At 41.9% G+C, this 14,001-nt stretch overlaps 1 protein-coding gene across 1 annotated transcript in view; it reads left to right on the forward strand.

The window, feature by feature from the left end:
- Nucleotides 1-14,001, forward strand: part of MYO1E (myosin IE) — a 204,753-nt gene that overhangs the window by 116,820 nt on the left and 73,932 nt on the right. Inside the window, exons 5-7 of the mRNA XM_030878851.3 lie at nt 3,875-3,962; nt 7,917-8,006; nt 11,993-12,124. Of these exons, the coding sequence (XP_030734711.1) occupies nt 3,875-3,962; nt 7,917-8,006; nt 11,993-12,124 (310 nt within the window). The remainder of the gene's footprint in view (nt 1-3,874; nt 3,963-7,916; nt 8,007-11,992; nt 12,125-14,001) is intronic.

The raw sequence follows: 14,001 nt of genomic DNA on the forward strand, positions 1-14,001 counted from the left end.
ACACGCACACCCCCTCATTCCCCTACCTGGCTAACTTTATCTGTCTCGTTGAAATGTAAGTAGTGTGACTTGACTTAGCTGGTGCATTTCTTTAGGAATCTTTTCCTAATACAAATTCAGGAATCCCTAAAACTGTACCCATATCTCCAAGGTGTTATCACAGTGTTGGTGCACATGCCCTCCAGGGCAGGAGACACATTTCATCCCAGCCTCGAGGAGGCACTTAGATAGTGCATGCTGGGTAAGCAAATGCACATACAATTTTTGTTTTAAATTTTTATCCTTTCTAAAGTGCAAATAAATGTAAAGTAGGCAGAGCAGCATTTCAATTACATTAACTTGAACAGTTACAAGGGAACAACAGCTAGTGTGGTAAGAACCAGCAGAGATTTTGAGACTAGCAAGGGGGAGATAGGAGGAATGGTCGACTCTACCTATTCTCTGGGATACCCACCCCCAAATACGACTAAGATATTTTTACATTTGCTAGAATCAGTTGAACTGAATTGAAAACACTATTGATTTTTAAGTGTGGAATAACCTTCAGACTAAGAAAAACAATTATAGTCTTTGAATCCAATTATTAATGTATCATTGTAAATAGCTCCACCCCCACCCCACCCCACCCCCCCAACATTCTTTCCATTTCTTTGAAATTGTAGCATATGTTTCCATTTGTATAGTGAATGCAGTCAGAAACATTACATTATTTCCTATTTGAATTGACGTTTCCTATGAAATCTGTCTTGACTGCGTTTTACATTCGTTTAGCTGGTTCCCAGCCAGCTATATGAGAACTAGGGAGTTTGTTAGAAATCCTTATTTCTAGGCCCTGTCCTTGGAGACCAGGATTCAGCAGGTCTGAAGACAGACCCAGACATGGGCATTTTTTAAGTACTTTGAGGATTCTGATAGGCTGCTGGACTTAGGGACCAGTGGGACATTTTTCTAATTTTAAGGCACATACATTTCTAGAGTATTTTTTGGTCCACTTTAGTAGTCAAGTGAAGGCACTTAAGAAAGGCCTTATAACCATAAACAAAGCAAATTGCTCTAATTGCTGTGAGATGCAAAGCAAACAATTTCACATATGCTGTATAATCTGTCTGATACCTTCACATTCTTTTAACATGGGTTTTAGTCCAGGGGAAGAAACAGTTTTTTCCCTGAAAGGGCCAATGTAATTATGGTTATGTATACTGTAAGCTTCAAGTAATTATGGAGCACTCCATTCTTGTACCATATTCTGAGCAAATTACCAGCCTCTGATCAATAAAATTTCTTTTTAAGCATCTGTAAATTGAATCCAAGAAATGAAAATTCCGATCAAAGTTCAGCCATAGCTAATTATTTTAAATCTTCTGAAAAATATCAGTGTTACTGAGAATGTAGATGTCCTATTAATGTACCTGGCATACTTATTTTAATATATGAAATGAGTTACTTTCCATTATTCTTCCTTTTTTTTTCTTTCCACAAAAGACACAAAATATTTTATGTCTAATCATACTACTAACCAAAGACACAGTGGGGACATTACTGTACTTTCATTTAGTAATTCTAATAGGACTTATTGTTTTTTTTCCTTTTCTCTTTTACACACTCACAGCTTTCTCTAAGGAATTCTAAATATGAAAGTTGTTTACTCATGACATAGTAATAATCTAAAGAAATTAATCCTGTTGATTATCATTATGATGTGCGATTCCACTTTTTCTGGAAATGCTGGGGTTTTTTTTGTTTTCTGTTCCTCTTTTTTTATTTTTTTCCTTGGCCACACTGCACAGCATGTGGAACTTCCCCAACCAGGGATTGAACACATGCCCCCTGCCATGGAAGCACAGAGTCTTAACTACTGGACCACCAGGGAAGTCCCATATTTTTTAAAAATATGAACTGTATGGGTAATTGTCTCTCTCAAAACTTTAAACCTTAAGAGAAATCACATCAAAAGAAACAAGAATCGTCCAGATATCAGCCCCCCAACAAGTCAGAACTGTTTCTTTTTCCTTGTTCCATTTCTGTTCTTGTCCATACATTATTTTTACATAGTTGTAATCACGTTATAGGTACAGTGTCTTCTGCTTATGTTGCCACTTAGCCTTTATTGCATTGTTTTTATGTTGCCACATAGTTTTCTAATTATTTTAAATGTCTGTGTAATATTATATAGGCTGGTTGTACCATTGTACTCTTGGACTTTCCGGTATTCTTGAATGTTCACGTGATTTACAACATTATAAAAGGGAGTTTCATTGTTAACAAACCTATGCTTCAAATGAGTGAGAGTGCATGTTTTGACCTTGGATCTAGGGTATAAATCTTCTGATTACGTGGACCATTTGAACAGATAACTTCCTCATGGAGCTGAAATATTTATTATACCTACTTGTGCCTGTGAGAAAGCATGGCTCTGTAATCAGTGTGACACGTCATCCCAGGCTCATTGGTTTTCTACTTTCCGCCATATCTTATGAAATACCAGTTTGGTTTCTGTATTCGTGTGACCTGGAAGTCAGGAGCTGAGTACTAGGATGCTGAATGAGTTGCACAGATGGAGTCAGACCTTTAGAAGTCCTCACAGAGGATGGTTCCCTCATTCTTCCCTATAATCTCTCTAATTAAGCATATAACATATTAGTTCAAAGAAATTCAACAGAGTTCTGAGTTTTGCTATGGTGGTGACTCTAATCCTCGTTTTGTTTTGTTTTGAAAGAGCAAATTATTTCCAAATTTATTTCAGTTTCCTTTTGGGGATAGGGGCCACCTGGCTTGGTTGGACCCTAAGCAAGTGTTTGCTCTTTTCTTGAGTACCTAAGCAATTGGTAACAGTTCATTAGGTTGGGTGTTCACAGAATATTTGCTCTGTACCCCAAAACTCTTGATCACCGATAGCAAACAAAAATAGTGTCTTAGGAACTCACAGCAGCCTGAATTTTTCATGTTAAATTTCACCATTATTTTCCATGATAATGGATTCCTTTCATCTAATTCTATCATGGAAGTACAAAGGCTACCAATAGAGAGATGAGAAGTCTGACTGACTTAAGCATGTTTTGAATTGAGGTCGCCATCAGTTCAAGGGGATTTTGGGGGAAGAAACGGGAATTTTGAAGATCTGACTATACGGTATTAACAAAAGGCTTTCCCTATGCAGTAAGGCCACCAAACGGAAGTAGTCTTTGTTATGCAGGATGTGATTAATATTACCTCATCATTTAATTTTAGAACTTCTAAAATAAAGTTGCTTGCATCAGTTCAACGCTGGTTTGAAACCAGAGAGTGCCTACTTTTTCTTTTTTTTAATTAGAGAAGAGATATGTGATTACTAAAAGTTTGGAAAATAATGAACTGAAAGAAGTCTCCCACAGTATCTTTTCCTTTACCAAAACCTCTGCTAATATTTTTCTTATGGGCTTTTTTTTCTTTACAGTTTTTTAACCCTGTTTTACATATAATCTGAATCTGATCTATTTCACATAACACTACTTCGTGTGCTTTTCTCCCGCAGTGTTTACAATCTTCCTGTCAGTTGTAATCTGTCTGGTCTGTCCTTCTGATGTTCCGTAATGTTCCTGTTCATGCTTCCTCCTATTATTGGGCATTTAGAATGCTGAATTGTCTGTCCTGTACACAGTGATGGTTATCAGAACACTGGCCCACACACCATGTTAATAGTGATCATACAAGTCAGGGAGGTAACCTGATCCTGCTGTGATTTAACTTTCTCAACCAGTAGTGTGCATTTTTTACTGAATTCCTTTCTGCCTGTTTCCTTTTGTTTTGGGTTTTGTTTTGAGGGGGTCTTTTCAGAGGAAAGGGAGCTGGTCATGAGCCACTTCACAGGTGGGTATTTTTGTCTTTCTTTCCTTAGTGGTGAAAGTGGTGCTGGAAAGACCGTGGCTGCCAAATACATCATGAGCTACATCTCCAGGGTGTCTGGAGGAGGCCCCAAAGTCCAGGTGAGCTGGTGCTATGGCCCATTGTGAGACTTTGCACTGTGTGAAAGTAAGAGGCTCCGTTTGCTGTTCAAAAAGAATTTTTCTTCCACAGGGAAGACGTTGGTTTTATAACCAAGAAACTTGAAATATGCAGAGAAACAGCATGTTATGGGCTGGAGATACCTAATATGTAATGAGTATTATATACAATCGATGAAAAGGTCACAAATCCAGAAGTAAAACAGACAAAGGGCACGAGAGCCATCTCATAGAAAAGGAAATATAAATGACTCTTAAAACATGAACATATGCGCACCCCCATGATAATAAGAGAAATGCAAATTAAAATTACATTGAAAAACTATCTCTTAACTGTCAAAATGGCAACAATTTTGTAGTATTTTAAACACTCTGCTGGTAAAAACATAGGGGCGTAGACTCTCTAACACATTACTGGTAGGAACATGAACTAGTACACTTGTGTGGAGGGCATTTCGGCAATATTTTTCAAATCTATAAGCATACACCCTTTGACTCATCAATTCTGCTTGGGAGAATTTAACCTTTAGGTGTCCTGAAATGTATACAAAATGATAACATGTGTAAAGATCTTTGATGTGACATTTTTTGATGATGGAGAAGACTGGAGACAGATGCTCTTCAGTTGGTGATATAATTTATGGGGAAATAATTTATGGTTCATAATAGACTAGAATATTAGACAGCCATAAAAAAATGAAGCTTCAGGTACTGATGGGGACTGATCTTCAAGCTATATCATGAATTGCAAAAAGCAAAGTTCAGAACATTGCCTATAATGTACTACCATTTGAGAAAAAGGAGAACATATATTTATAATATTTACATTTGTTTGCATATGTATAGCATAGCTCTAGAGCGATACATAAGAAATTGATAATAGTGATTTCTCCGGGGAGGAAACTGGGAGACTGGGGGAGGGGCATCTGTCCGTGTAGAACCTCGCAAACCTTTTATTTTTTATGTTACTTTATTTTTTTGATAGGTAAGAGATGGATTTATTTAGAGAGATAACACATTCCATAGGCAGAATGCGGTCTGTCTTAGAAAGTGAGAGTGGCTGCGAACCTTTCATTTTCTGAACGATGTGAATAAATCTCCAATTCAAAAAATTTACAAAGATTTTAAAATGGAGAAAGGAAAGGAAGGAGGAAGGATTAGCAGGAAACATTAGGAAAGGGGGGAAACCCAGAGAACGAGGACACAGGAGAGGGAGAAAGAAAAGGGGGGGATTATAGTATGGGCAGAGAAGGGGCAGGTTCAAGAGGACAGCATGAAGAAAGCAGTAGATGCAGCCTTTTCTGTCTTGAGTTTTACTCGTTGTGGTAGAGGAATCAGCATCAGCAGGACTGGTGAAGCCCCCCACCCCCACCCCCAGAGAGTAGTGGAGGATGGCTATGGGGGCTAAGGTCCACAGGGGGCTGCCCAAACTCACAGTGCTCATCACTGGCACAGACTGCTGGGAACTTTTATTATTATTATTATTATTAGAAATCATGATGCAAGGTAGATTTCACCCCAAAGATTAATTTTTTAGTTAGAATCATTTAATGTGATGTTATTGCCATAGTCAGCTGTAGACTTTAAAAAGACACATCGAGGGCTTCCCTGCTGGCGCAGTGGTTGGGAGTCCGCCTGCCGATGCGGGGGACATGGGTTCGTGCCCCGGTCCGGGGGGATCCCACGTGCCGCGGAGCGGCTGGGCCCGTGAGCCATGGCCGCTGAGCCTGCGCGTCTGGAGCCTGTGCTCCGCAGCGGGAGAGGCCGCGGCGGTGGGAGGCCCGCGTACCGCAAAAAAAAAAAAAAAAAAGACACATCGAAATTGTTTATCGTGGCTCTGTCTGCTAAATCAATAGTGCTCCATCCTGTCCTGGGGGATCAGAAAGCTTAAGGCGGAGGCCAGTATTCCTTACACAGAGTAAAAGGGCCTTAGAGTGGCCTCCTCTACCAAATGAAAGGAAGAGCTAGAGCAGCACCATCCAGTAGAAAGATGGTGCATGTCACATGCATAATTTAAAATTGAATAGTTACAGTAAAAAAAAAGTAAAAGCATATGAAATTAACTTTTAAAATATATTTTATTTAACCCAATATATCCCCATATTATTTCAGCATCTAATTACTAATCAATTAATGAGCTATCTTACATTCCTTTGTGTCCTAAATCCTTGGAATCCAGTGTGTGTTCTACACTTACAGCACATCTCGGTTGGGACTGGCCATGTTGCATGGGCTCAGCAGCTTCCATGTTGGACAGTGGGTACAGCCCTAGGACTTAGGTTGATATGGTACAGTCCACCTATCCGTAGAAGTCCATACCCTATCCGTAGAAGATGGACATGGAACCAGGAATCCAGGATGCTCTTTTGTGTACGGGCTGCTCCTTTAATTCACTCTTTCTCTTTTCCCCCTATATGCTTACCACATGCCACAGAATTCTGTTGGACATCTTGATAGTTGATGGAGGGATGGATGGATACATGCATAAAGATCCCCAGTTACAAAGACAATAATTAAAGAAGGAAAGAGATAAGGAAGGGTCTTTCTTTTGTTCTGTCCCTACAAGCAGTTGAGTGTTGATAAATGGTGTAGGCAGGCCTGGCCATCAGACAACAAGTATGAAAGATTAATGAAGACCCACAAAGTCAAAATTAATTTTTCAAAGAAAAGCAAATTTTGTATAAATCCATGAGTTTTTAAAGGAGAAGGATGCTTAGAAGTATCTTTCTAAGCTTTGAAACCAACTTCACGGTGGGACCATCCATGATTTACTCTTCCTTCCATTGCTAACGACGTGTGCCTGGTTGATGGAATTCCAGTTCTCAGTCCTCTTCTCAATGTCCAGGCGGTGGCAGAGGAGCACTTTGGCTGTTACATAGTTAGTAGTTAGTGCCTTCATCTAGTCCTGTTTGCTGCAGGCGACGACCTAGTGGCCAGACTGCAGACGTTTCATGTTGATTTTTCTCTTCCTGTTTTCCTATGAGGACAAGGATACAGAGCTCTTGGCTTGAAATTAGTCAGTAGCTAAAGAGCACAAGCCAGAGACTTGTTATTTCTGGAACATGTTTAACCATAGCATGTGAATAATTAGAAGTACAAGGAATGACTCACTTGTTCAAAATCCTCTCCAACATCAACTCCTATCTGTTGAGCTGTCTTTGCCCATGGGGTGTTCTGTACTTTTCAGTCTGACATCAAATTGGGGTGTATGAAAACCAAATTCTTCCCCTCCAGTAGGCCAGGAATTGTTCCACACAATCCAGTGTTGGCCCTTGTTGCTCCAGTGGGAAAGAACTGGCAAAACCCGCAGCACCGGGGAGCTGGTTCGAAATGCAGACTCTCGGGCCCCACCTCAGACCTACTGAATCGGCATCTGCATTGTAATGAGATTCCCAGGTGATTCACACACATGAAAGTTCGGGAAGCTTAAGACTGTGTCCGCAGCTTTGTTTGGGGAGGAGAAACTGTTTCATTTCCCTCAAGGTGCCTCTCACTTGCAGTGAAGAGAGGGAGTGCGGGATGCAGTAGGTGGGGAGAGAAGTTGAGTAGAACAGGAGTAGTGACAGTAAAGCCTCCAGTCAGAACCGAAGGAGATGCCCCGTCCTGCCTTGGTGCCCCGTACACAGGGAGCACGGGATGAAGGTGCAGCATCCGATCTGGAAACCCAGTCTGGGAACGTTTGCAGATCCTGATTTACGGTGGCACCCTGGCCCCACAGAATCCTGCGTCAAGACAAGGGAGCTGGAAGGCATGACCACAAAAACAGGGTTAGTTCTGTCAAGAGGAAAGAGTAAATCCTCCAGAAATCCCAGGGACCTGGATTTGAGGCCTCTCACCTTCACCACATTCAGAAACCAGGTCCTTCGGAAAGTCTGGCTTTACATCGTGGGGTAGGTGTTCGCATCTTCCTAACCTGTGGTCTTTTTGCTGTGACAGCACGTCAAGGACATCATCCTACAGTCCAACCCGCTGCTGGAGGCCTTCGGGAATGCCAAGACGGTCCGGAACAACAACTCCAGCCGATTTGTGAGTTTCTTTCCTGTGATAGAGAATGTCACCTGATTGATGATGTTGACATTCCTGATTTAAGTCCTGTGGTCCCGAGGAAATAGGGGGTTTTCACAGATCATCAGGAGGCCGCCTTTTCTATCTTTTCCTCATTTTCTCTAGCGGCGAGCTGCCAGGCTTCAATTTGCCCTTTGACTCAAGTTATTTTGGGGCCTTGGGGATGGATAATTTTTGAAACCAGTTCTCAATTTGAGGTGCCTTCCTAAGGAAAATGGAAGTGTCCGCTTTGGTCTTGGAGGAGATTGCTTTGGGCCCTGGAGAAAAAGCCTTCTTTGCCTGACAAAGAACTGAGGAGACTAGATCCCAGGTCTTGTCGCCTTGCTTTGCTTCATAGAACTTGGTCTGTGGACCCTGAAGGAAGCACTTTGATCCGGCACCCTGGAAAGAAACTTCCTCCTCCCTGTCAGCCAAAGGGAGCCGACCGCTTCCCCCACCCCTCTTGGCTTTGTGTGTGCGTTTTTTGCATGTTCATGGGACATAATGACATCTAAAAGTGACTGGACTTAGCCTACAGATTCCTCCTAACGGGCCCACTTACCCAAGGGAATGAAAATATCAGGCGAATGCCTGAATGCCTATTGAGACGTTTTTCTGAGTGTCTCCCGAGGGGGTAAATTAGAAGGCTGGCATGGACGAACGTGAATATACGCCCCTTGACAAAAAGCCACATTTACAAAGAAATGAATGTGTGCTCGGTAGCTCTGATTTATGTAGATTTTGTATCTTATCTCAACCATAGATTATGTCTGGCAGTAAAGCGTTTAGGGAGCCATCTGTGAGGTGGATTCTGGACCATTTTAAAATAAATAAGTGAGAATTTTGGAGAAAAACGGTTTCTTTTTTACCCTTCTGTTTTGGAAGGAAGCTTCCCTTTCCAAGAGAATTCTTGCTCAGTTCTCATGCAGTAATTGTTGAGCTCCCTGGTGAGTTTTATCTGTCAGAATTATCCTCGCTTTCCTCGCTGTTCAGTATTTTGCAAACTACTCATCTGTTCATCTCTCATGTTTCTGCTCAATGCCAGTTGTCCATCTCATTCTGCCTTGGAAAGATGGACTTGACCAAATTGAACTCTCTAGCTACCCATCCCCCTTCTTTTGCCTTCCTTAGAGAGCAGGGAGATAACCGTATCAATATTTTCCTTGATATTTCCAATATAAATTATTTTTTATCCTTGGACAAGGAGGCTACAGCAGTCAGTTTTTGTAAAGCAAAACAAAAATACCCAGCATTTATTATTTTTCTGATTACAGAATTCCGTACAACCCTGATGGAAAGATGGGAGAACTGTACAGAAAGGCAGTTCTCTCTCTCATACACACACGCACGTGCACACGTGCACACACGTAGTGGAGTCTGGTGGGGCATCAAAAGATGTTCTCATTAATCATAAGAGAAATGTAAATTAAAACCATATATCATTTTCTGTCTCTCAGATCATGAAACATTAAGGAGAAAAGACGCTATTGGTTGAAGACTGACACCTCCTAGGAGAGCGATTTGGCAATTCTTATCAAAGTTTAAAAGACTCATTGTCTTTGACCCAACAATACTTTTAGGGTATAATATCCACGTTTCCTGTTAATAATGATTTATTTTAAAAGATATCCATAATGTTAAATCTTTTTAAAAAGGTTACAAAACAATATCTATAATATGGTCCTATTTATTTTAAAATGCACATTTATATAAAGCATAATTAAGGTGTCTGCAAATCCACGTTTGAATATCCTATTACAGTGATTAGTAGGAGGAGGCAGAAGTGGCATCGGGGTGGGATTATGGGTAATTTCACTTAAAATGGATATGTAGTGTGAATTATAAAAATTCATCTATTTCCACTTATAAATCTTTCCAAGTGTTAAGAACTACATTATGAAATATTTCAAATACTATTTTAAAATAATACAATGAACATTGGGGTACCCAGTACCCAACTTAAGAAATAGAACATTACCAAGAGTTGAGGTTTCTTTTCATTTACTAATGGAAATATCATATCCTTCTTTATACAGTTTCCTCTTTCCCCCAGGCTGCTTTACAACAAAACTAAACTTTTTGCTCTCTCCTAAGGGATTTTGCCTTTTATATTACAATTTTGAGTTGTGTATAAGCATTTCTGTTACATTAGAACAGTGATTCTCAAACTTGGCCACATATAAAAAACACCCAGGCTTTTTACAGCTACTCCTGTCTGGGTGCCAGTCCCTAGCGACTGACTTACTTGTCTGGGGTGGCATCAGGAAGCACTTCTTTTTCTTTCTTTCTTTTTTAAAATTTAAGTTAATTTTAATATTTATTTATTTGGTTGCGCTGGGTCTTAGTTGCGGCAGGCAGGCTCCTTAGTCATGGCTTGCTGGCTCCTTAGTTGCAGTACGTGGGCTCCTTAGTTGTAGCATGCGAACTCGTAGTTGCAGCATGTGAACTCTTAGTTGGGGCATGCATGTGGGATCTAGTTCCCTGACCAAGGATCGGACCCGGGCCCCCTGCTTTGGGAGTGCAGAGTCTTATCCGCTGCGCCACCAGGGAAGTTCCCCTAGGGCAGCATTTCTTAAAGGCTCCGCAGGTCTTTCTAACATGTAGCCAAGGTTGTGAACCATTTCCAGAAGGACTTGAGAGTTTGCCGTTTACCACATCTGCCCTTCCTGGATTTGATGTCCTGTTTTGTTTCATTTCCATCCCCAGGTTGACAGGGAATGGCAGTGGGGTGGTAGGGTTGTACACAGATGGGCACTGAATTATTCCCTTCAGAACGTGGCCAAAGGGAAAGATGGCGAAGGACGGCCACGGTAGGAAGCAGAGGGGTCTTGTTAGCAGACTTTTCTCGTGAACCACCGTAATTCGGGATAGCTGCGGTTTGTGGTGCTTCTAGATGTTTATTTTGGGGTTTATTTCTGGGAGAGGAAGGAGTCAGCAGAGTAAAACAAATAGACAAATAGACAGTTAGATGGTGGCTTTCCTTTGTAGCCTTTTTGGAATTGGCGAATACCTTAGCAAGAACACAGCAGGTACTAGGTGCTGTCGGCAGCAGGAAAAACACGCAGCAGGCTTTTCTTCTCCTTAGTGAGTTTATGGTTCTAGCTGGAGACTTGCTGCTTGGCAGGCTTCAGCCCTGAGATGGGGGGGTTTCATCAGCATACACGTTTTAAAAATATTAAATGTGAATGCAGTTAGGCTGGGCATGCTCTCGAGTCTGACCCTAGGCCGCACCACTCCCTAAAACCCACATTTTCATCTTTTTCTTCATTTATTTTTGCCATCTTGGACCTTCCTGAGAACTGGAGAGAAACTAGATTGTAGTGGGGAAAAAAAAATCATTTGCTTAACAATCTGGACACCTTTTCCAGCTACTCTCCAGGGTTTTATTCTCTTTTGTTCCCTATTAGCAGTAATTTAAAAGGAAGTATTAACAACAGCAGCAAAAATCCCCACACCCATAACTAGCTGGAAAGGACTTATAACCAAGTGTTTTTATTTTACATAAGCATATTAGATGCTCCAGAGGTAAAAGGGGATTGCTTTTGCTCAAAGCCATTAAAGTAAGTCTGCCCAAGGGAAAATTTGCTTCCTCTGAAAGAGGCAGATAGAGTTCACTCTTGTTAGATCAAGGGGACCATGTGACTTTCTGTCCTATTCTTCACAGCTTCCGGTTTAGCAGGCAAGCACCTACTGGGGGAAAATGGGAAGGGATATAGTGAGCGTATCCTTATTTAGTCAGGTTAGAATGATAGATTCTCTCTCTCAATACAGAATTGTGTGATTGGACAAAGGCATGGGGTATTGTCTGATAGGAAATGGTGAGGAAGTCTAGACCAGAACTGGGAGTAATTCAGAAACATATCTTTCATTAATGAATTTCCTTGAATTATATGCTATATCCAAAGCCTGCTTGGAACATCATGTTTTTGTTCACCAACCATTGAAGGAAATCCCTAATTTTCTTGCAGGGAAAATACTTTGAAATCCAGTTCAGTCCCGGTGGGGAACCAGATGGTGGAAAGATCTCCAACTTCCTTCTGGAAAAATCTAGGGTGGTGATGAGGAACCCCGGAGAGCGGAATTTTCACATATTTTACCAGGTTTTCCTTTATATTATTTCTTGCCTACTTCCTTATTCCTTCTCCACATTTAAAATTTTCTTCTCTCAGTCCTCAGGTTTAGACAGTCTAGTCTGGCAAGCCCGGGAGTCTTTATTGCCGTAGGTTGTGTACGTCAGTGTGCAAAAGAATTGTGAGAATGCCCTTACCTGCAAGGACAATAAGTTCTAGTTGGGATGAGAAGACAAAAATTTCCCTAGAGTGAAATAATCAGGAAAGTGTTGGCACACTTCAGAACAAAAGTAGGAATGTTTTATTCTTTGCCAAATAGGAATTCACAAGGGGAGACTTGGCTGGGATGGTAAGGAGAGCCATTAAGGAGGCACAGGATAGCATCAAGGGGACATTGACTCAGGCAAGTCAGGTGGCCTGAACGAAGCAGGGGTGGGAGGGAGAGGGGGGACGGGGGAGGAGTAGGCTAATGTATGAATCAGGCCCCAGCTGGTCTGCAAGGGCAGAGGTCTCCAAAAGGTGAACTGTTGGACAAAAGGCTTGAAATAGACTTGGGCTCTTTCATGCCAGGTCAAAAAGTTTGGGCTTAGACTCTCAGAAGCCATGGAGAATTTGGTGCTAGAACAGTACGCCGGCTGCTTTGAACTTGTGTCCCAGGCTTCAGCAGTCATTTGCCTTGACTATTTTTAAAATGTTTTTAAGTATTTAAAAAATTTAATGATACCATACACAATTTTTTTTTTTTTTTTTTGCGGTACACGGGCCTCTCACTGCTGTGGCCTCTCCCGTTGCGGAGCACAGGCTCCAGACGCGCAGGCTCAGCGGCCACGGCTCACGGGCCCAGCCGCTCGGCGGCATGTGGGATCCTCCCGGACCGGGGCACGAACCCGTGTCCCCTGCATCGGCAGGTGGACTCTCAACCACTGCGCCACCAGGGAAGCCCCCCATACACAATTTTTTAATGTATGGATTTATGTATTAATACTTCATATATCGGGGATCCATGTTAGATTTTCTTTGAAGAGTTGGCCTGCAGTGGTTTTTTAATTTATTTTTTGTTATAATTCGAAGCTCATTGGATTGGAAGGCAGTTACGCTGTGTTGGTAGCTCACATTCAGTCTTTTCAATTACATAGACATGTTAGGTGATGGCAAATAATTCTTCTGGTTGGCATCTGTTGGTTGAAAGCCTACATAAATGACCAAAAGCTTCTGTTAATTCAGTAATGTTTTTAATTAAATCAGTCAAAGCAGCATGTACAGATGTTTGAAAAGTAACTTCATGCGTCACACACATACTGTATTATTTATTGAGCACCAGACAGAAGTTCATAATTATTTCCCAGACACCTTTTAATAAATGGCAGCCCCACGCCCCTCCAGATTCCTCTTCCTACAGGTTGGAAATCCCCAGGTTAGTGACTGGGGATGTGATGAGATCAGGGGAAGACAGAGTTCCAGATTCTGACATAGAAGTAAAAGTCGAAGCTGTGAAATAGGGGAGACTCCTGTGGGAGTGAGTGTGGAGAGAAAACCATGCCCATATAGGACTTGGGGACCTGGGGACCACCTAGAGGATGAGGAGGCATTGAGGAACCAGGGAAGTAGTCAGAGGATGAAAGCCAAGATCGTGCAGTGTCACCAAAGCCAGAGGGAGCTCGGTGGAGGGGAGTGTGGGCCCGGATCCCATGTTCAGAGCTTTGCGGGGAAGGATGGGGCAAGGGCCTGGGAATCAAGAAAGGCCTGGTGGCCTCAGCCACTGGAAAGTAGCCATGAGGGTTATTTCATCAGAATGGCGATGGCAAGAAGGAAGCCAGATGAGGAGGTAGGTTCTGTAGCTTGAAGGATCTCAGGGAGAGGGGCAAGGAAAAGCTTCTAGAGGAGGCAAAGCGCAGCATGTGTTTGTA

This window comes from Globicephala melas, chromosome 2 (genome assembly GCF_963455315.2).
Source record: "Globicephala melas chromosome 2, mGloMel1.2, whole genome shotgun sequence".
In the NCBI taxonomy this organism is placed as follows: Eukaryota; Metazoa; Chordata; class Mammalia; order Artiodactyla; family Delphinidae; genus Globicephala; species Globicephala melas.